Source organism: Eretmochelys imbricata, chromosome 6 (assembly GCF_965152235.1).
Source record: "Eretmochelys imbricata isolate rEreImb1 chromosome 6, rEreImb1.hap1, whole genome shotgun sequence".
Classification (NCBI taxonomy): Eukaryota; Metazoa; Chordata; order Testudines; family Cheloniidae; genus Eretmochelys; species Eretmochelys imbricata.
In genome coordinates, this window is record NC_135577.1 from 116085644 (window position 1) to 116107039 (window position 21396).

Consider the following 21396-nt stretch of genomic DNA (forward strand, 5'->3'; position numbering starts at 1 on the left):
CTGCTGATTGATTCAGCAACAGCACGATGAAGCAATTCCCATAGACTGGCATAGGAAGAAATTCCTATAAAAATGGACTCTAGAAAGTGAGAACTTTGGGGTCTGATTCTGCAAACCAACTTCCAGGAGCATCAGATGTGCATCTGACAAGGCCCTGCTCCCTCCTCATGTCCAGACCACCTGGCCAGTGGCTTGGCATGAGCAACTCTAAGGCTGGTAACTATGATAACAACATAGCAGAACCTGTGTGTGTGTGTGTGTGTATGAATGAATGTGTGAATAAATATAAGGTTGAATGGAATGTTATAGCTATAACTAACTGCCTACTATGATTTTCTGTATTCACAATAAATGTGGTATTTTGCCTTTTCCCCTTTAATAAGATCCTGCTGGTTTTTATTTTATTGGTATAACAGGCTCAAAGATATCTTTTTCAAAATGTAAAAAAGAATAGAGAATGATACATTTAAACTGCAATAAAAGTTACAATAAACATTACAGTAGATATACAGTCATATCTGATTCTGGTTTAGTCCAGAAGGTAACATTAATTAAGTAAAAGAAATACGGGAGCAACAGTACAAATAAATTACAATGACATTACTGTATTTTAGAAGAACATTGAAAGTCTAATTTAAATAAAGAAATACCAAGAATGTTTCAAGATAAGATTTCATGTCATCTTTTGCCCACTTTACGTGTGGACTGTAGGAGTCTGAAAGGCATGAGATCTTATTGCAGACCATGTGCTGCCATCTGACAATTACTTGTTTTAGTTTTTTGTTTGTTTTCAATTTGTCCTTATGAGATATGCTGGGTTGAAGGCACTGGACACTACATATCTCCATTTATTTGCAGGTACAGTGTAGCCAGCAGTAATGAAAGTTTCTCAGCACTGTCTCACCCGTATACCACTATCATGCCCTGGGGAGCTCTTAACTAGTGCCAGAAGGTAGATCAGCCTCTGCGTCTCAATACCTTGCTGTTAATAAGGCAGCCAACTGTGCTGTGGACTCTTATCTGCTAGGATCTGGACCAAACACTAATACTGAAGGATCAGCTCCCAAATTAGACCCTGCAGTTCTATTTGCAAGGGATTGATGGCAAGCCAAACCCTTCAGATATAAGGTTCAAGTTCAAACTGTAGAGGAATCATAAAAAATAGTCATAAATGTACTAGATGCTACAACGTCTTGCAAGATTTATCAAGTACAGTACAAGATTTGAACAAAGAATCAAACATTTGAAATAGATGATTCCATGAATTCCAGACCTGTACAATAGCTTGATGCAGGGGTTTTGTCTGTATGCTCTAAGCTGGTCACTTATGGTAACTCTGAACGCAAGGAACTCTTCTTGATTTCTGCCTTCCGCTGAGGATGTCAGGTAAATTAAAACCAAATGTCTAAAGCTTATTAGAAATATTTACAGGGCTTTAATTTGGGTCTACCATTTCCAGTGTTTAACCCCAAATACTACTGCATGTATGCATGCAAACCCTGGGATGTTCCATCTCTATTAGAACCCACAGAGTCCCCTTCGAAGATGAAAGTGTACGAGAAAAAGATTGAGCCTGAGAACAAATTTGTCAAGTTTTAGTTTGACTTGAAGGAAACCAGTCAATTGACTGTAGCTGCTCCTTGCAAAGCATGGTTTAGAATGAAAATACTGGCGGGCTGTGGTTTAAGTAAGTTGGGAGGCAGACATCAGATCCCTCGTCTGATAGGCATTCACACTCCTCCGACATAGCCTCCAGGAACTTAGTGCTGGGGCCATGCATTGTGACAAAGACACATCAAAATGTTGGGTCAATATCCCCATGTTGTGATGCCCCAAACACGTGACCACCATCTCTTTTGGGGGGCATCTTAAACACTGCTAGCAGAACCCTCATTAAGACACTGTTGATGGTTGACATCTCTACGGTTCCTTTCAAAGTGTGGCGATTATGGTAAATTTTGATTTTCCAATGTCTGTGCTACTTCCTGTGATTCTTTTGAATTTTTCAACTTGAGGCTGGCATTGATGGATGATTGATATCTCCATTTTGTCATACTCTCGTAGAAATCTTTTCTAACATGTTCACTAGCCAAGACATAGATGATTGGATCAGCAACGCTGTTAGCAGTGGATAAGCACAGAAAGGCCGCAGAAGTAGAATATATGCGAAGTTCAAATGCACATGAGCCGTTCTGATGCAAAAGAAAGTTTATGGATCTTATCAGGAGCACCAAATGGTAGGGAGCAAAGCAGATCAGAAAAATGGTGATGATGGCCATAGCCAAGTACTTCACTTTGGCTTTTTGGCGTTTGCCCAAGCTGCTGCTTGTTTCGGTACTTTGGAAAATTTTGTAGTTTGTGAAAATGAGGATTGTGCAAGGAATGGCAAATCCAGCTAGGAACCTGGCAAGGTTGAAATAAGCCAATTGTAAGTTGAGTGGTAAAGTCTCAAAGCAGGTTGTACGGTTTGAAGTCTGCTCGCCATCTGGTAAAATAAATACTGGGCAGTGGATTACTAAAACCGCAGAAAAGAGAATGGATGTGATGAAGATTGCAGTTCTCTGATGCCTCACTCCCTTGGATTCCAAAGCATACACCACTGCTACATAGCGATCAATAGAAATGCAACACAAGAGCAGAATGCTGATATATATGTTGCAGAAAAAGATATATCCTGTTAGCTTGCAAACCACTGACCCCATCTCCCATTTGTGTTTGTTTTGTACATAGGTAGTCCAGAGGGGCAGGGTACTCAAGTACATCAGCTCGCACAGCGATAAGCCAAAAATGTAGATGGCAAGAACGTTCTTTCTTCGGATCTGTACAAATGTTAGCCATGTAGTAAAGCAATTTGCTGGAAAACCTAAGGCAAAAACAATACTGTAGCACACAACCAGCAGTATCCTGCTGTCCTCATAGGGCATTGATGGGCATTCCAGCTTGGATTCATTCATTATGGGGACACAGCGGTGTGCAGAAACCCCAGGATAGCTTTTCCCGATTTGTGTTCCTGTGAATCAAAAGACACGATGCAAAGTTAGCAGCCGTAAAAGACTGTTAAAAATGTGACAGTAAAGGTAATGGTCTGATAACACAGAGCTAGATTGTGCAGCCCTTCCTGACCTTGATTTCACTGGCACTGCTTATGTGAGTGGGTGCTCACCAGGACAGTTGCACAAGCTAGCCCATAGGGAGTTTGTGGAGGCTGCCATGTTGCAGGTGGTTTTAAACCAGAGCTACTCCACTGAAGTCAAAACTGGTGTAACTAAATGGAGGTTCAGGCACATTGAGTTTGTGACTTCTTACTGTTTGTATTGCAGGGGTGCCTAGGAGCCTCAATCGTAGACCAGGGACTGCATTGTGCTAGGCGCTGTACAAACACAGAACAAATGGACGGGCCCAGCCCCAAAGAGCTTACAGTCTAAGTGAGTTTACACTCTCTTTCCACAGGGCCCACCAGAGAACTACTCTTTTGTGACTGACCTAGTACATAAATCAGAGAATCTGTGACATAAATGAGACTCTGCCTTTTTCTAATTGCCTGTTTTTGTGATCAGGTTTCTTTCCCCACTTCCCACAGATCTACCACAGGCAGCATGAGTAGTGCCAAATGCTTAACAGACTCCCCCTCTTCTCCCCCCCTCAACTCTTTGCCTATACACCCGACTTCTGATTTCAAACCCTAGGGGATCTGTAGGTTAACAACCTGTTTAAGCTTTTCAGTTGCTGCCTGCTGTCCCAGTGCTTTGGTAGGGAGATACGGGAAAAAATGGTACCCATGTCCTATGGAGGAAGAAGCGTCAGAGAAAGCAGGAGGTTTAGGGGACTGATTGCCAACACAGGGCCACATTGAGCACCAGTCATTTTCCCAGTTATGTATAACGCAGGATTAATTTTCACACTGTTTCTCAATTAGCCACATTATTTTAAAAAAATCCCTGAAGCGTGGTGTTCACTGCGCATAGTACAACCTGGACCGTTTTAGTTCAATAAGGAATAGGAATGCTTCTCTCCATTGGAGGTGCTCCAAACACTTCACAAACTTTAAGGGCTCCGTTGCACATTGGGCATGGTGAGGAGCTGCACTATCCCATGAGAGACTGTGCCTTGGAGCTCGTGGGTGTGCATGAGTACCACACCCACTTCTAGACCTGAGATGGGATGCAGCCAGCTTCCTCCAGCATGCCAGGCCCACTCCAGAAGCTGGTATGTAAGGGGGAAGAGCCATAACTCCACCACTTCCCCACCCACCCCGTATCTCTTTGATGGTCCACGTTCAAAGAGACAAGCGGATTAGCAGTCTATTGCGTGACATTATTAATACACACTGTGACCATATAGATCGTTGTTGCAACCAAGGTCCTATAGTGGCACCAAATCTTGTACGAAGGAGGTCAAGTAAGGTGTCTATGAAAAGGTTATGATTTGCTGATTATGATTATGCTGTCTGTATGTGTGTATCATTTTTGTATTTGAAGTTATGAATATTGTCTATGTACTTGTATCTCAATGTGTTTGATTCTAAGTAGCATTAGTGAAGCATTTAGTCAGCTTCTTGAGAAAGGAATCTTCAGATTAAGTGCCTAATCAAGAAACACTTAACTGACAATGGACCTTTGGAGGCTCCAATCCACATATGAGGAGCCTCCCTGGGAACATTCAAGGCAGCACATGAGCAATGGCTGCTCTATCTGAAAAGAACTAAGTCATGCTTAGTCCAGGTGACTCCAAACTCCACTTGCTGCTGTGATTTTCCACAGTAAAAACAAAGGTGTCCTTCCACATGGCAGAGAATATAAAAGGCCCTGGAAACCCCTCCACTTTGTCTTCAATCCTGCTTCTTACCTCTGGAGGAACTTTGCTACACTGAAGCTCTGAACAAAGGACTGAATAACCCATCCAAGCTGTGGATGTACTCCAGAGCCTTGATTGGAGCCTGCAGCTTATTCCATCACTGCTACAAGCCTGAACCAAGAACTTTGCCATTACTGTATGTCATTGATTCCTTTAACAAAGTTTAGCTCTCATCTATATTTCTTTTTATGAATAAACCTTTAGATTTTAGATTCTAAAGGATTGGCAACAGCGTGATTTGTGGGTAAGATCTGACGGGTATATTGACCTAGGTCTGGGGCTTGGTCCTTTTTTCTTTTACTGGGGCATTGGTTTTCATAACCATTCATCCCCATAAGGAGTGGTGCTGGTGGTGATACAAGGGAACTGGAATATCTCAGGTAATTGCTTGTATGACTTCTGGTTAGCCAGTGGGGTAAAACCGAAGTCCTCTCTGTTTGGCTGGTTCGGCGTGCCTTAATAGTAAAGGAGCTCCAGCTTTGGGCTGTAACTGCCCTGCTCTAAGCAATTTGTCCTGAATTGATACTCTCAGTAGTGTCCCGCCAAATGCAGCTTTGTTACAGCGGCGTAGTCATGCTAGGATCCACAGAACCAGGTCAATTAAGCTTTGGATCAGAACCCCACGCTATCCAAATTGGAATTTTGGTATTGAGAGTTGTGTTGGTTAAAGATCAGTGATCATGAGCCAGAAAGCATCAGCAGAAGCAATGAAACTGCAAGCCCTGAGAGAGAGCCTGCAATTGGAACAAAAACTGGCAGAAATTCGAATGAGAGAGAAGCAAGCCTTGGAAGAAGGCTGGAAGAAGAAGCAACTGAAAGATAGAAGGAAGCTGCTGAAAGACAGAGAGAAGCTAAAGAAAGAGTGGCTGAATTGGAAAGAGAAGCTTCTGAGAGAGAGGAAAGGGCTCATAGAAGGCACATGGAACGGCTGGCTGCTGAGGAGAGGGTTCGCCAGAAGCAACAAGAAACTGCCAGACTTAAGCTCCAAGTCAAAAAAGCAATGGAAGAACAGCAGAAACTGTATCATCTTGAAAGTCCAGTTTATAGCAATGTTGGTATGCTATATTACTCTGTGTTTAACCCATTATGCTATGACCAGGGGGAGGGGGACTCTAACCTGGTGGGAAATAGCTGTTTGTCGGTGCAAAAAAGCAATTTGTCCTGAATAGATACTCTCAGTAGTGTCCCACCAAAGGCAGCATCATTACAGTTTGGCCTTTATGTGACCTATGCAAGGGGAGGGGAGGTTCCTTCTGCCCAGTCCTTGCCCTCCCCACAATGTGCCAAGCAGAACTTGATCCTAACTAATTAACTCTCATAACATCCCACTGAGGCAGGTAAGTATCAGAGAGGGAAAAATAAGGCACAGGGAGGTGAAGTGCCCCAAGTTGCACTGGAAGCCCGTGTCTGAGATGGGGTAAAGCCCAGATCTTCTACCTGCCAGCCTTGTGCCTTGTTCGCTGGGACCCAGATTCTGGTTCCCTCACTCCTGGGGAAGAGCACAATCCTCCACAAGAAATCTCACTGACTTCAGCACAGCCTAGCATGACTCACTGTGGGAAGGCATCATAAACTGGCCCTAAACCACGTTGCCTCTTTAATAAAACAAAGCCACTGCTCAGTTCCAAAGCCACCACCATGATGAATGCAGAAAATCGACACACGCAGCATCCCCCTTTCCATAGACTGAGAGCATCAAATGCTCCCCATCAAACTGAAGAGCAAAGGCACAAGCAAAACTCCAGGTGCTAGTGGGGACCGCAGAGGCAGATTCCTGAAAGTAGCCATCATGTAGGGCCAGCCTGTGGTCCCCTTGCTCAATGGAGTCAACAGCGGTACTCATAGAGAAGGTGCGACTCACCAGGAGGGGATCAGAATTTGACCCATTACAGATACTGCTGCCCTTTAATGCACTGTTGTTGCTCTCACTTAGAGCTTGGATTCTACCCTCCGTTCCCAGCTACTCACCTGGAGAAGCCAATCATTTCAGTGAAGTGAGGTAGCACTTCAGGCGAGTAAGGGAGCTAGTCAGGCTCTTCATCAGAACGTGGGTAGCACCTGTCTGACACTTCTTGGAAACAACAGGAAGTCACAGTGCAAATGGCCCTCGCTTTTATAAATAAGTTAAAGACCCGAGAACAAAGAGAAGAACGTAAACAAATGTCAGAAGCGGAGGCCAAGGAAAGGAAGAAAAGCCAAGTGCTCTGAACAGGAGGGCTAAGCACCCCCGTGGGGCCACTAATCACAAAAACTAGACATGGGGCACGTCATCAGTGTTAACCACCCTGGCCCAGGTGAGTGAGGGAAAGGCTGGCCTATAGCATTCCATCTGTCTACCTAGACACAGCCCAGTGTAAGGGGATGTGGAGAGGATTCAAAGTGCAGTTAGATTTGGCCACCTGGAGCTCCTGGGCATGTACAGGTAGCATACTTACTGCTCTGCTCCTTTACAGCTTGCAGCTAACTGCCCCCTACTCAGCTGGCTTGCTCTGCAGCTCAGAGCACGAGGGCTTGTCAGGAACAGGGCCCCATCTCCTCCCTTCCATTCCCTTGCCCCTTTGGGGCATCCTGCACCCCTAGGGTTTAGGCACAGAGAAGCCCCTGCACTCCCCTCATGCAGGACTGTTGTTTTGCCTGGCTCTAAGAGGCGATCATTTTTTAAAATTTTTCACTACATTTTTCATAAAATTATGATGAGGAGAAAAGAAACCAATGGAAAGGACTGACAAAAATCTTCATCAGGATCTCTAGAGAAAATGCTGAGAGGTTTGAAAACAGTCAAAATTTAACAAAAATTATAACCCCCCCGCCACCCCACCCAACCCAACCCAGTAAAATGCTCATTTTTTGAACTATTTTGTTTTCTTTTTAAACAGCTCTATCCTGGCCTTTCTGTGGGATGCACAACTGGTTTGGACAGGTTCCCTTTACTCCTGGGTTTTCTCTGACTCTACACCACTATAAGGATCAGGCACAATCTGGCCTATAGGTTTTTTCTCCATGGATTTTTTTTAATTCATACAAACAAAAGCAAAGGCTGTTGTTGCAGTGTCATTGTTTTGGGAAGGTTTAACAACCGTCACCCATAATCAGGCGAGTGCGAAGGGCTATGGTGTTGCTCAGTAGGTTCTCATGGTGTTTGATGCTAATCCACATGTAGTCACATCCCAAGACTCAGGTTCAAACTGAGCCAAAATCTCAAAGCAAAACACAACCACAGCTACTGAGTGTCACTTGATTTTGTTTGATTAATGTCACATAGTTTCAAAGCAATATCATAGAACAACCAGGTCCGCTCAGAACTGCGGCGCATTCACTCAAAAGGTTCGTGAATCTTAAGCCCTCTTCCAAAGTACCTGCTATGAGCTTGAAATTACACTTAAACCAGGCAAATGTGGAGTAGTCTGACCTCCACTCCAGGCACGGGGCTCGATTCTGTGCTATGTCTCCAGAGAGAGCTGTAGCACAGAAAGCACAGCCCAAGAGAGCAAAGGTGGCTGAAGCATCCTTCAGGGTAAGTTAGAGCAGCCTCAGGGGCTGGGCTAACTATGGCAGCCTTCCCCAGGCTGCCTATTGACTACTCCACAGCCCAGAATCCCCCCATCATGTCAGGCACTACAAGCGTGCCCCCACCAACTACACTGGGGCCTGAGAAGGGAAGCAGCACATCGCTACACTACTCATGTGCGGGAGGTAAGTTCTACAGTGGCTCCTTTGTGGCCCCTATATGCCACTGGAATGATGTCTAAGGGGGCAGAATCCACCTCACTTTTGCAACATTTTTAAAAGCTGAGATAAAAGCAAATGAGCATTTTTAAAAAAAGTATGTGGACAAGTTGCAGAAGTAACACAAGCTTCCCTAATGAGCTGGCATTGTTAGGTCACCTCCCATCTACTGTGTTGCATCTGGCTCCTGATCCTGTAAACACTTACACACACAAAGAAGTTTACCTCACTGGGCTATGTGTGTAAGTGCTGCCATAGACTATGGGTGGTCCAGTGGTTAGGGAGCTAGTCTGGGACTTGAGAGCCCAGAGTGCAATTCCTTGCTCTGCCACAGACTTCGTGTGTGACCACGGGCAAGTCATTTAGTCTCTCTGTGCCACAGCCATAAAAGGGGGATAACAGCACTGCCCTACCTCACGGGATGTGGTGAGGATAAATACATTACAAGGACTCTGATACAATGGTAATGGGACCCGTAGAAGCACTCTGGATAGATTAGGCCCTTAGATAGTAAGGGTATCAAGGGTAGCAAAGCTCTACATGCATCTATAGCACTATATAAATAGTAATAGAGGTTTTACAGGAATGTAAGTCTGTGTGTGTATATATATAGCTCTGCGTTGCTCACCACAAGCAGAGGTTTGCTTGCTGTCAGGAGTGTCTGAGTGAAGACGAATTTCCAATCATGACAAATGAGTGGGCAAAGTACAGGAAGGAACTTGTGTGCCAGTTTCTGACACCCTCACTCCTAAATGCCTTGCTCCTAGAGTAATCCTGGCACTGGTGGAGGGGTAAGGTGCTACTTAGTGTGAGCGCGGGGATCAGAATCTGGCTGTGTGTTTGTAGAGGAATTAAAGAATCAGCTCTGTGCAAAGGAAACAAACTAACTGAGCTGGCTGAGCTCTCTGCATCTCCTTTTGTTGCACACCATGCCCCACAGAATAGGTATTAGGAGCCAGGGGCCACTACATTAATCAGGTTGATTAACCTCTGCCCCTAGCAGGGGCCACAATGCCTCATGTTTCTTTGCTGGAGAATGGAACCTTCCTGTTCCCAGTGTGCTGATCCAGATAAGCTCAAGGGGGATTTAAAATTCCTTTTTTTTTTTTGACAGGTTTCAGAGTAGCAGCCGTGTTAGTCTGTATCCACAAAAAGAAAAGGAGTACTTGTGGCACCTTAGAGACTAACCAATTTATTTGAGCATAAGCTTTCGTGAGCTACAGCTCACTTCATCAGATGCATAAAGTGGAAAAAAAAACTTTATGCATCCGATGAAGTGAGCTGTAGCGCACGAAAGCTTATGCTCAAATAAATTGGTTAGTCTCTAAGGTGCCACAAGTCCTCCTTTTCTTTTTTTTTTTTTGAACATCAAGCATCAGAATGACTCGACAATGAAGTAATGGTGATTTCTGTGAGGGAATCTACCGACAACTAAGCAACTGTTTTGAGGCTGTCAAAACTGTTCTATATAGGTTCTTATATTGTGCTAATCAGCATAATATCTGAGAACCTTCCAGTAGTGCGTTAAGCACAATGTGACTGACATCTGTCAGGTGTTATTTGTTCTCTCCCCCTCTCCCTGGGGGGTGAGATGTGCGCCGTGGAGGGTCTTGTTTTGGTAGGGTTTCAGGGTATATTTTTAAAACTGTGGCTATATATTTATATTAAAGGAGGCAGGTCAAAGAAATGTGCCTTGCACTTGGAGCGAAAGGTGGTGAGGTTAGTGATGGGCCTTAGTTCCTGGGGGAGTACACTGCACAGTCTGGGAGTGCCTCCGGGAAAGCCCTGTCTCCTGCTCAGATGAGCTTTACCCTTATTCTAGAGAGCTCCACTGGGCACGAGGAGAAGGGTTGTTGACCATGGTCTTTATCCCCAAGCTTTATGTGGTCTTTTAGATACCTGGTCCCAGGCCATGGATCGCCTTGAAGATAAGGACCGAGATCATGACTTCGATTTAAAATTCTATGGGAAGCCAATGCAGAGAGCGTCGGAGAGGTGTGATGTGCTTGTGGTAGCCCATGTAGCTAAGGAGATGGGCTGCAGCATTCTGTACTAGCTGGAGTTTCCTAGGTGCTGAATTCTTCATGCCCAGGTAAAATTTATGTTTAATTATTTAGGTTTAATTTATGACTGTGGCATTGCTAGTGATTTATGACCAAGTCCCAAACATACACTTGCCTGAAAGTTGACATAGAAGGTCTCAACCTCAGAACAAATGCTGTATGATAAACTTATAAAAAAAGAGGTTTCAGAGTAACAGCCGTGTTAGTCTGTATTCGCAAAAAGAAAAGGAGGACTTGTGGCACCTTAGAGACTCACCAATTTATTTGAGCATGAGCTTTCGTGAGCTACAGCTCACTTCATCGGATGCATATTGTGGAAAATACAGAAGATGTTTTTATACACACAGACCATGAAGAAATGGGTGTTTATCACTACAAAAGGTTTTCTCTCCCCCCACCCCACTCTCCTGCTGATAATGGCCCACCTTGATTATCATACACATTGTAAGGAGAGTGATCACTTTAGATAAGCTATTACCAGCAGAAGAGTGGAGTGGGGGAGAGAAAACCTTTTGTAGTGATAAACACCCATTTTTTTCATGGTCTGTGTGTATAAAAACATCTTCTGTATTTTCCACAGTATGCATCCGATGAAGTGAGCTGTAGCTCACGAAAGCTTACGGTCAAATAAATTGGTGAGTCTCTAAGGTGCCACAAGTACTCCTTTTCTTTTTATAAAAAAGAAAAGAGTCTATTATTGTTAGTATGGCAGCACGCAATGACCACAATAAAGTAGCAGGTCCTGGTGTGCCAGGCACTGTACAAACACAACAAAACCAGTTCTGTCCTAGAGAGCTCATAATCCAAGACAACATGTAGCCGATGCATAAACTACAAAGCATGGGACAAGCTAGCAGGAGAAACCAGTGTATCGCATACTCACAGTGGTCACTAATCTAGTCATTGCCCGTTTGACCGTTTTAAAGTTATAACAATGCAAAAAACAGCATTTTTTTGCATGTTTGTTGAAGTAACTGTTGTTTATTTAATGTCACCTTTCTGCACTGCCTACGCGCACCTGCTGCTAGTCACTGAAAGGATGCATTTCTGCCCAAGAGTACCTGCAGTGTAGCAGAGAAATCAGCAGCAAGGTAGAAGCCGGAAGGAAGTGGTTACAGTAGATGGTGCCCTATTGACCTGATGGACAAGGTATTGCTGAAAATAAGCCATAAGGCAACAATCAGGGCTAGGTAAGCCTTCAGTAGAGGTCAGTGCAGAGTCATCCATTCTCTATGAGACCATCAGGAATCATTGTTCCTCAATGGCTCCTGGAGCAGCCTGACTTTCCTAAGAAGGGGTGAGCTGCTCTCTTCCCCTCCTCGGTCAGCCAATGAGGGAGAATCACTGCCCTGGCTCCTCCCCGTACCGCCCAGCTGTTTTGGGAATGTTGTGGCTGGGCCCAGGAATGAGATGGGTACTATTTCTTTGAGTCTATTTAGGTCTCTGCAGAGAGTGATGTGCTTATTTTTTGGCCTCGGGCATAATGTTGAAACAAAAAGGCGGATGTCAATAAACGTTCTCCTTAAACGACTGTCAGATGTCCACGAGAAAATCTAAGGTGGTAAGAAAGGACAGTTGTTGGCGCTGGTATAGAAGCAGGCTAATAAAACGAGCCATTAAAAGCCTCTTCTGGAGAGACAGGCCCAGATCCTCAAAGGCATTCAATGGAGCCTAAATACCCTTATGGTTCTGGGCCATGATCTTGGATGTCATTTTGCAGTTTAGGTCCACCCTGGACATTCTTTTCACAAACAGTGTACCTTTAGAAATAAGCCTTTCAAAGCACTAGTGGTGTGTCACCAAATGGGTCTAAGGTGGCCTTGTTTCAGAACCTTATAGTCAAGTCTGAAGGGGAAATTGTTTCCCACAAGCAGTCTTCTCCTCTGTCACTATGTAAATACAATTGTTATTCTGCACTTGTGCCATATCCAGCATTCACGTTTATATCACTGAGTAGAGTAGGCAAATATCTCAAAAAAATGTTCCTAGACTATTCTTTCAAATAAAAAAAATGACCTATTTGAGTTGTGTTTGCACTTTTTTCATATTTACTTCCTGCGAATAGTCTAATGAGCAAGTTTATCAGCAGCAGTGTTAATGCAAATGGTTGAATTTTGAATAAATGGTAGAGATTTTTCAGAGGCAGTGAGCTTTAAACTTCTAAACATGAGTACTTGCATCAGAATCATGTTCCTAAGAGTGATGCCCATCCAACCAGGAAAACAAAAACATACCATGTGATCTAGTTTTCAGAGTAGCAGCCGTGTTAATCTGTATCCGCAAAAAGAACAGGAGGACTTGTGGCACCTTAGAGACTAACAAATTTATTTGAGCATAAGCTTTCGCGAGCTACAGCTCACTTCATCAGATGCATTCAACCTACGTAACCACTCAAAATGAACTAGACAGCTCAGATTTCAAAATACTCACACAAGCTGTAAACAAGATGGAGCACCAGAGTTTTTTATAAAAAGAAAAGGAGTACTTGTGGCACCTTAGAGACTAACCAATTTATTTGAGCATAAGCTTTCGTGAGCTACAGCTCACTTCATCGGATGCATGCTGTGGAAAGTGTAGAAGATCTTATTATATACACACAAAAAGCATGAAAAAATACCTCCTCCCACCCCACTCTCCTGCTGGTAATAGCTTATCTAAAGTGATCACTCTCCTTACAATGTGTATGATAATCAAGGTGGGCCATTTCCAGCACAAATCCAGGTTTTCTCACCCCCCCCCCCCACACAAACTCACTTTCCTGCTGGTAATAGCTTATCCAAAGTGACCACTCTCCTTACATTGTTTTTTATAGAAGCATTTGACAAATAATTCAGAATAATGAATAAATTCAAGAAAGTCAGCAGCAGCTCTGGGATAACTCCTGCAGCTAAGAAAAGCCTACACGTGTTGACTAAATGATTGACTATGAATTTTTCACTCGGTTCTCTCAGTGAGCATTCTGCATACGGAACAAGTACAAAACAGCCAGTGGAGAGCCACACTGTAGTGCAGACCAGAGAGGCAGTTTGACTGCCCATCAGCATTGTGATGCATTTATAAGGGTTACAGGTGAGCCGTGATGTGAAGGTGTTACTTGAAGGCGCTTCAAGATCCAGCGATAGGAAAGTGAGCTGTTACATAAGATCAGTTGTTTACATGACATCTAGCAGCTTCCTCCCCGTCTTTTCATTTGAAATTTCTGGCAGTGATGCGTGAACCTCAGAAGCACTGGAAGCCTGGCTAAGCGTCTAAAATCGTCTTTGGTGAGGTAATCATTGCTCTTTCTCAGGAGGTTCCCTTTAGCCATAGATGGGCCACTACAGCAGTAGCCTGTCTGCTTGACAGTGCTTCAGCAGCTTCCGGTGAATGTAGCTGCTCTTCTCTATTCCCTTGGGTCTACTGCACACCACTCAAACCAGAGGAGCACACATAGGTTCCTACCCTTTTGGTGAGACTTGCTGACATGCTCACCTTGGCCATGATTCAACAGAGCATTTAAGAATGTGCTTAAGCTCAGGCAGTTGAGTAATCCTATTCCATGTGCTCAAAATAAAGTGTGTCCATGTTCTGGGACCTTGGTCCTTATAGGGAGTCCTTGGGACTGTGCAGAGCATTCTGGATTTAATTCATAGATCAGATTCAGTAATCAGCATTCACAGCTTTGTGCCGGTGTAGGGTGAGGGTGATACCTCAGATATGGTACTCCAAGTACTTCACAATTGATTTCACTCGAGTTCATACTGAGACTCTGAGACTCTCATTTTGAAATGTTGCTTTTTACAAAGAACAGAGAAGAGGTTCATGGTTTCATTTCGAGAGGCTGAGCAACCACAGCTCTGATTGACTGAACTGAGAGCGGCTGTCTCTCAGCCGACCATCTGTGAATTTGCCACCAGTATTTCACAACTTATTCACTGCCACAAGCATTTTGCATCAGCTCACATCTGATTAAGAAAGAGAACCTAAACCCAGAGGGAAATGGTTTAAAAAGATGATCTATTTTATTTGTGGCTGTCATTCATTAGATTTCCAAACCTCTCTCATGTGAAACCACTGTTTTGATCTGTAGAGGAAAAGGGAGCGGGTTACAAAAATAGATCCTGTTACGAAAAGCAAACGAAGCTGCAGGCATTGTACGCTACCGGAAGAGTTAGGAGGGTGCACCACAGTGGAACAAGGTACTGACCTGAAAGTCTTTGGATGGACTCATTTGGCGAGGAGGAAGGAGAGAAGAGAAAAAAAGACACAGTAAAGATACATCTACACTTGGAGCTAGGGGGCTGATTCCCAGCTCCCATTGAGCTAGCACAAGAAAGCTAGTAATGTAGTTCGGGTGGTACAGGCAACAGCGAGCAGCAACATGGGCTAGCCCCCTGGTTGAGTACAAACTGCCTGGATCCTGTGTGTACATACTTGGGGCGGATAGCCTGTGCCACTGCTTGCCATGGTACCATGGCTACCCTATTACTTTTAGCACGCGAGCTTGATGAGAGCTAGTGTGAGTAGGTCTGCGTGAGCTGGGAATCACCCCTCCCCCGCTCCAAGAGTAGACACAGCCTGAGCTCAGTACTGTGAGCGGAATCAGAGCTGTATAAGAGTTAAGGGGAGAGACAGGGCGGGAGAGCTAATATCCTTTCGTGGACCTATTTCTGTTTTAGCAGATGTCGCTGCTAAGTTTTGCTTCATGTTGAGAAGTGGACAGTTCAGATGGCAAAATTTGATATCTTCCATTGCTGTATGCAGTGCTGTGGTAGCCGGGTTGGTCCCAGGATATTAGAGAGACAAGGTGGGAGAGGTGATAGCTTTTACTGATCCAACTTCTGTTAACAAAGGTGGCAAGGTATTTATTCCTGGCTTCCTAATCATCCCTACATGTGAAAGGCTGCCATTGGGAACAGCGAATTTGGGATATTTATATGGCACATAAAACATCCACTGCTACAGTGGTTAGGATAAAAACCCACCCCCAAACATTTGGAAAGGATTTAAATCCTCAGGCTTCAAGGCAAAAGCCAAACTAGCTAAAGACGGAGAGGGGTAGTTTCCCTTTGAGGTTTCTTGCATCTTTTTCTAAAGCAGCTGGTACCAACCAGCGTCAAAGACAGGTCATCTAACTAGATAGATGAGTGGGCTGATGCAATATAGCAATTCCTGAATTCCTGTGTTCTGTCTGGAATAATGACAGTGATGCTAGCAAAGCAGCGTCACTTGCATTCTGTGCCTTTTCTGAATCCTGGTTCCAGCCCAATAGCAGATTTCAGCCCTGCCTGGGGGAAGCCCCCTCGACTGGCTGCCTTTCCCACTTGCCCCACTCCTGGGGAAGAGTAGCCAATCTGGGCTGCTGCAGGAAGCAGGCAGATCTCTCTCTCCCTCTCCTCAGGAGCCAACACTATTCCCACAGGAGGGGAGCGAGGAGACAGAAAGCAGTGAGCATCTCAGATTGTCTCTACTCCCTCCTCTCCCTTCCCCTTCTATAGGGCAAGGGGACAGTTCCTCTGCTTCTGTCCCCTCCCTGCACCATCTTTCCTGGAATGGGGGTGAAGACCCCCTGGAGGAGCAGAAATGAGGCTGGGGGGAGGGGAAGACAGAATGGATATTGGGACAGAGCTGATGTGGGGCTAGGGGACAGGATTGATGTAGGAGCTGGAGCAGAATTCATTGCTGGGCAGGGGGACAAGCAAACGTAGGGATGAGACCTCCTACACTGGGGACCAAAATCACCTTGATAACTGTAGGAGAGTTGACAACATAATTGTTACACACTGGGGGTAGCCAGGGAGGGGATGTCAAAAATCAAGACAGATAAAAACCCCACAATCATTTTTTAAAAATCATGATTTGTCTAACATCATTTTATACCATTGTAGTTGGCAATACAGTGTCCTTCTTCGAGAGCTCAGAGGACATCAGAGGATAAAAGGCATCAGAGGATTTGGCAATTTTCTGGCTGTGGGAAAGCAGGGGCTAATCTGATTGTTTGTGCCTAAAAGGTTGTCAAAAGCAGAGGTTCCCAAACTGGGGGTCGTGAGGTTATTACATGGGGGGTCGCGAGTTGTCAGTCTCCACCCCAAACCCCGCTTTGCCTCCAGCATTCATAATGGTGCTAAATGGATAAATGTTTTTAATTTCTAAGGGGGGGGGTCGCACTCAGAGGCTTCCTATGTGAAAGGGGTCACCAGTACAATAGTTTGAAAACCACTAGTCTAGAGAATACGTTGCAACATGAGGAGAGAGACTTTGCAGTCAGGAAAGTAACCAGGAGTCCCTGCAGTGTCATCCTTGGCTGCAGACTGAAGTTTGAAACCAGGGAAGTTAATGGGTTAAGGAAAGCAAAGCATCTGAATGGGTCAAAGTAGCAAAAGTGAGGAAAACCTAACATACTGTGCCAAACATAGGCTCCTACGGTTTGACAACATCACACTCTTGAACCACACCCTCCTTAGGTGCAAAGAAATTTGCAGGCTTTCATGCTTAGATGCCTTCTTAAAGTTCTCATGTACCTCTAATGAGAGTCTTGACAGTAGAGAATATGCTAATAATTTCCTGCAGATAAGGCGTCTGTAAATGTATCAAGCAGGACTTGATAGCAAAATTCTAGGTGCCACCTCCTCAGCTCATTCTTGGACCACAAAGTCTAGCAAAGAACTCAACATGTGGTGTTCCATCAGCCAAACATCTAGCATCTCTGAAAGGCCTATCAGAGGTCATCAGGTCAAGCACTGAGACCCTGCTCCTACAAAGCAGTCATGATGGGTATGGGGGTGCTAAGTAATGAATATTGCTCTGAAAATGTGAAACTGCACACATAGATCCTCCCCGCCCCTTCACAGCCCAGCACACCCCCATATTCCCCACAGACCCACTCCTGAAAGCCCTGCCTCCCGGCCATACTCACCGGCCCTGCTGGGAGGTGACTGTCTGGCAGCACAGCCAGGGCTGGTCCCAGGGCCAGGAATCGCTCTGTCCCCTTGGGAGTGGCACGATCAGCCAGGCCAGGACCTGCCCCGGCCAGGGTCCCTCAAGACACATTTTCCTGGAGGGACCCAGCCAGCCCTCGACACTGTTCCCGCCCCACCCACCCACCCACACACCTCTGGCTGAGACAGACCAGGCTTCTGCACCAGTCCCAGGCGGCTCAGCCCCAGGGAGACAGGTGGGGCCCCACAGGTGATGGGAAGCAGAGACTGCCCGGAGCTGGAGGTGCACTGGGGTCTGGCCGGGGGCTGAGAGGAGCAAGGAGGCAGGGGGCGAAGAGGAGCCCTGGGCCAGCCGGGGGAGCAGGCCGAGAGGAGCAAGTGGTGGGTGGGTGAAGCCAGTGTGGTCTCCGGGCACAGTACAAGCGGAGCAGGCCAGGGCCCCTTCTGACCATGGGCCCAGCACCATGGAGCCACTGGAGCCATTGTAAACCCAGCACTGAGTCTTTGTGTTATTTATTTGTACAGTGCTGAATACTATGGGGCCCTGATTCATGACTGGAGCCTTTAGGCACTTACAGTGCATATGATAACACACATTTTTTCGTGTTCTGTGTGTATATAAATCTCCTCACTATATTTTCCACTGTATGCATCCGATGAAGTGAGCTGCAGCTCACGAAAGCTTATGCTCAAATAAATTGGTTAGTCTTTAAGGTGCCACTAGCACTCCTTTTCTTTTTACAATAAAGCTAGTAATTTCAAATCCCAACTACCAGTGATTTCCAATGTTCCCTTCCCTTGCCGATACCAAGATCACAATGTTCTTCTTCTTCTTCTCCTCCGTGGAGGGCCACTATAAAGGCAACGACACTCTTTTCAGTCCTCCATCCTTTGGAAAGATCATGCCTGTTCATGGAATGAAATATCCTAAGATTTGGACAGTTGTGCTTGATTCTGTGAGTTTATATTTCGTCCATTACATTTGCTGAAATCGAGGTCGGGGGTATTTACACAGAAGGCTGGGACAAAGATCTCATCATGTATCGTGTCAACATTTAAAAAAAAAAAATCAGTGATATTTCATAGAATATCAGGGTTGGAAGGGACCTCAGGAGGTCATCTAGTCTAACCCCCTGCTCAAAGCAGGACCAATCCCCAGATTTGCCCCTAAGTTTGCACTGGCAATGCAGTCAACATACATCTGCTCCAAATCCCTGAGTTTAGAAACAAACTTGAGTCAGCAGGACTGGAAATGTCAAAGCAGTGACAGTCTCCGGGCCAGATTCCTTGGGTCAGCAGATTGACACAAAGGAGCCATAAAGCAGGCAGATCTGTCCAGCTGAGGACTTCCCCAGTATTGGGGGAATTTCCAACTACCTTTTCCAACATTTCTTCTTGAAGGGTCCAGCATAGCGGGCTAGGCTAAGAGAAAGGAACCTGGCTGGAGTGCAGCCGATTTCCAGTAATCCCTTGCTAGTGTATTGGCCCCTAGGTACCACAGCACATTGGCATAATTTAGAGCAGCCTGAGGATACTATATAAATCACATCAGGGGCTGGGTTAGAAGAAAACTAGCCCCAGATGTGCAGAGATACAACCAGGTTTTTTATGACCATGAGTGGTGGGTATTGAAGGCCAGGGGAGGCTATGCCTCCCATAACCCAGGTCATGGTCCCGCTCATGCTCTGCCCTGGTGCTCTGCCCTTGCTCCGCCTCTCCCCTGAAGCCAGTGGGGTCTCAGCTTCAGCCAGTGGCCTGGAGCTCGGGGCTTGGGCCGACAGCCAGGGCTGGAGCTGCCAGGGGTGACACAGGCGGGTGCTCAGGCCAGCCTGGAGGTTGGACCAGTTGGCATGGGACTCCTCTGGTCACGGGGGAGGGCAATTGGGGCTCTGGCAGGCAGGCAGTGGGCTGGGGTGGAGGGTCAGGGCCAGGGAGCTAGCCTCTCTGAAGTGGGAGTTCACCTGCCTCCCATGTTTCTGACCCACCCTCAGCTGCACCCTGGTGATATTGGGCACAGCAGCAAATCTAGGTCTAAATCTAAAGGGAAGTGTTCGCTAGCTACCACCCAGAGTGGCTGCAGTAGCAGGCTGTAAACACAGCTGGGAAAGGAAACAGCAGGGAGCTGTATAAAGCAAAAAAACAACAGCCACACCTGAAGAGGACAAGAGTATGAGAAGTGAAATTCAGAGAGCTGCTGCATTCAATTTGACTTCTTGTTATGGGGGAAATGGTGTTGCACTCCATTGCATTCTGACAGGCAAAGAAGAGTTCCTCTCGGATATCAGAAGCCCTTGCCACCACAATCAGGGTTTTTAAATATGAAAAAATGAAGAGGAGAGTGGCATAAATGGACTAATTCTGCCCAATGCATTCCCAACTCACACTTTTATCATGAGACTCGCAATATTTGGTGTTATTCTTTAAGTCCCAGCTGCTAAATTAAGCAATTGCACAAGAATCTCAGTTTTCATTTAAAAGGAAAAATAAGTTCAGAACCCTCCTGGTTGAAGGGAAAAGCTTTAAAATAGGACCTGTGTCCTAAATACTTAGAAACCAGAAGGCAAATAAAATGAAGGCAAAAAGCATTTAAAAAAAAAACAAAAAAAAAAAAACCAAACCCCCCCCCACTTCATGATTCTTAAGCCAGTCTCCCGGTTTTCTGGGGCTGCCTCCTGCTTTTCAAATGTTTGAGGTTGGCAACATTGCAATGAGATAAAGATAGGAACAGAGGAGAAACCTAGGTGCCAATTCAGTAGCTACTGTGCTGCCAGTGAAACGTTGTTTTGCTTATAAAATACTACTCCAGCACATTGAGAAGGGAGACGGTTTGGCGTGGAAATCTGTTCTCAAGACTATTCAGGCAGCGTGGCTTCAACTGACAGAACCTGCCTTCTTGTGTTCAGCTATGATTTCATCAGATTTAAAGTCTCTGCACTGAAGCTTAAACCGAGTCCCACAGCCAACCCAGAACCAGGCAGTATTTTTATCCCATGTACTATTAATCATCATTCACGCTTTCATTCTCATAGAGGTGTGTTCTTTTCAATGAAGAAATATGTTTCCTACAGTAAAGAGTATGTTATTCTTAAGAAAAGAGATCATAAGCACCCCCATCAATTGCTAGGATCTCTAATTAACGTAGTACTGACCACTTTTTGTGGTCTTAGTACCTGTCAAACTAGATTTTACAGAGGAGTTCTACTTTGCAGCCTTATATAAAAAGAGCCTGTCTAGCATTAGCACATGTGGGCTGACGCGTGGCTGGCTACATAGAGTCTGCTGCAGTTTCCACGGTATGCATCTGATGAAGTGAGCTGTAGCTCACGAAAGCTCATGCTCAAATAAATTCGTTAGTCTCTAAGGTGCCACAAGTACTCCTTTTCTTTCTGCGAATACAGACTAACACGGCTGTTACTCTGAAACCATTTAAATATAAAGCGTGGAGAATTGGAAACAAAACCAAAACACAAATCCCTTTAAATAAAACTAATCACTTGCCTTGCTGTCAGAAGTCAATCTTATTTCTGTCCTTCTTGATGTTCTTTCTTGGAGGAACATTAAGGTGCTGTGAAGCTGACTGCACTAGCACTGACTAGCTTATCGAGTGTGAGGAACCAACTCCAGGAAGTAACCACCAAGAGTGCAGCCTCTCTATGGAGTAAATCAAATGGCAAGTTCAACAGGAAGAATGAGTTAATTTATGGCTATGCACAAAGCCTTTGATTCTGTTGCCTTTACTTATGCTACACAGCACCTTGCTCCTCGTTAGTTCCATTGCCTACAGCAAGAGTCGTTGGGCACTTGGCACTTTTGAAGAACAAATTACTCATTTAGAT

The 21396-nt window shown here is 45.2% G+C and overlaps 1 protein-coding gene across 2 annotated transcripts; it reads right to left on the minus strand.

The window, feature by feature from the left end:
• Positions 1 to 401: 401 nt before the first annotated feature.
• GPR132 (G protein-coupled receptor 132) lies at positions 402 to 21144 on the minus strand. Of its 2 annotated transcripts, none has more exons than XM_077820558.1 (2): positions 21059 to 21144; positions 402 to 3010 (listed from the first exon to the last, which is right to left on the minus strand). In XM_077820558.1, exon 2 carries the CDS (start codon positions 2952 to 2954, stop codon positions 1947 to 1949), a length of 1008 nt encoding a protein of 335 aa, XP_077676684.1. In that variant the 5' UTR covers positions 2955 to 3010; positions 21059 to 21144; the 3' UTR covers positions 402 to 1946. The 2 variants fall into 2 exon arrangements, with proteins under 2 accessions (XP_077676684.1, XP_077676685.1); XM_077820559.1 differs by lacking the exon at positions 21059 to 21144 and adding an exon at positions 6823 to 6922.
• Between the last annotated feature and the right edge of the window lie 252 nt (positions 21145 to 21396).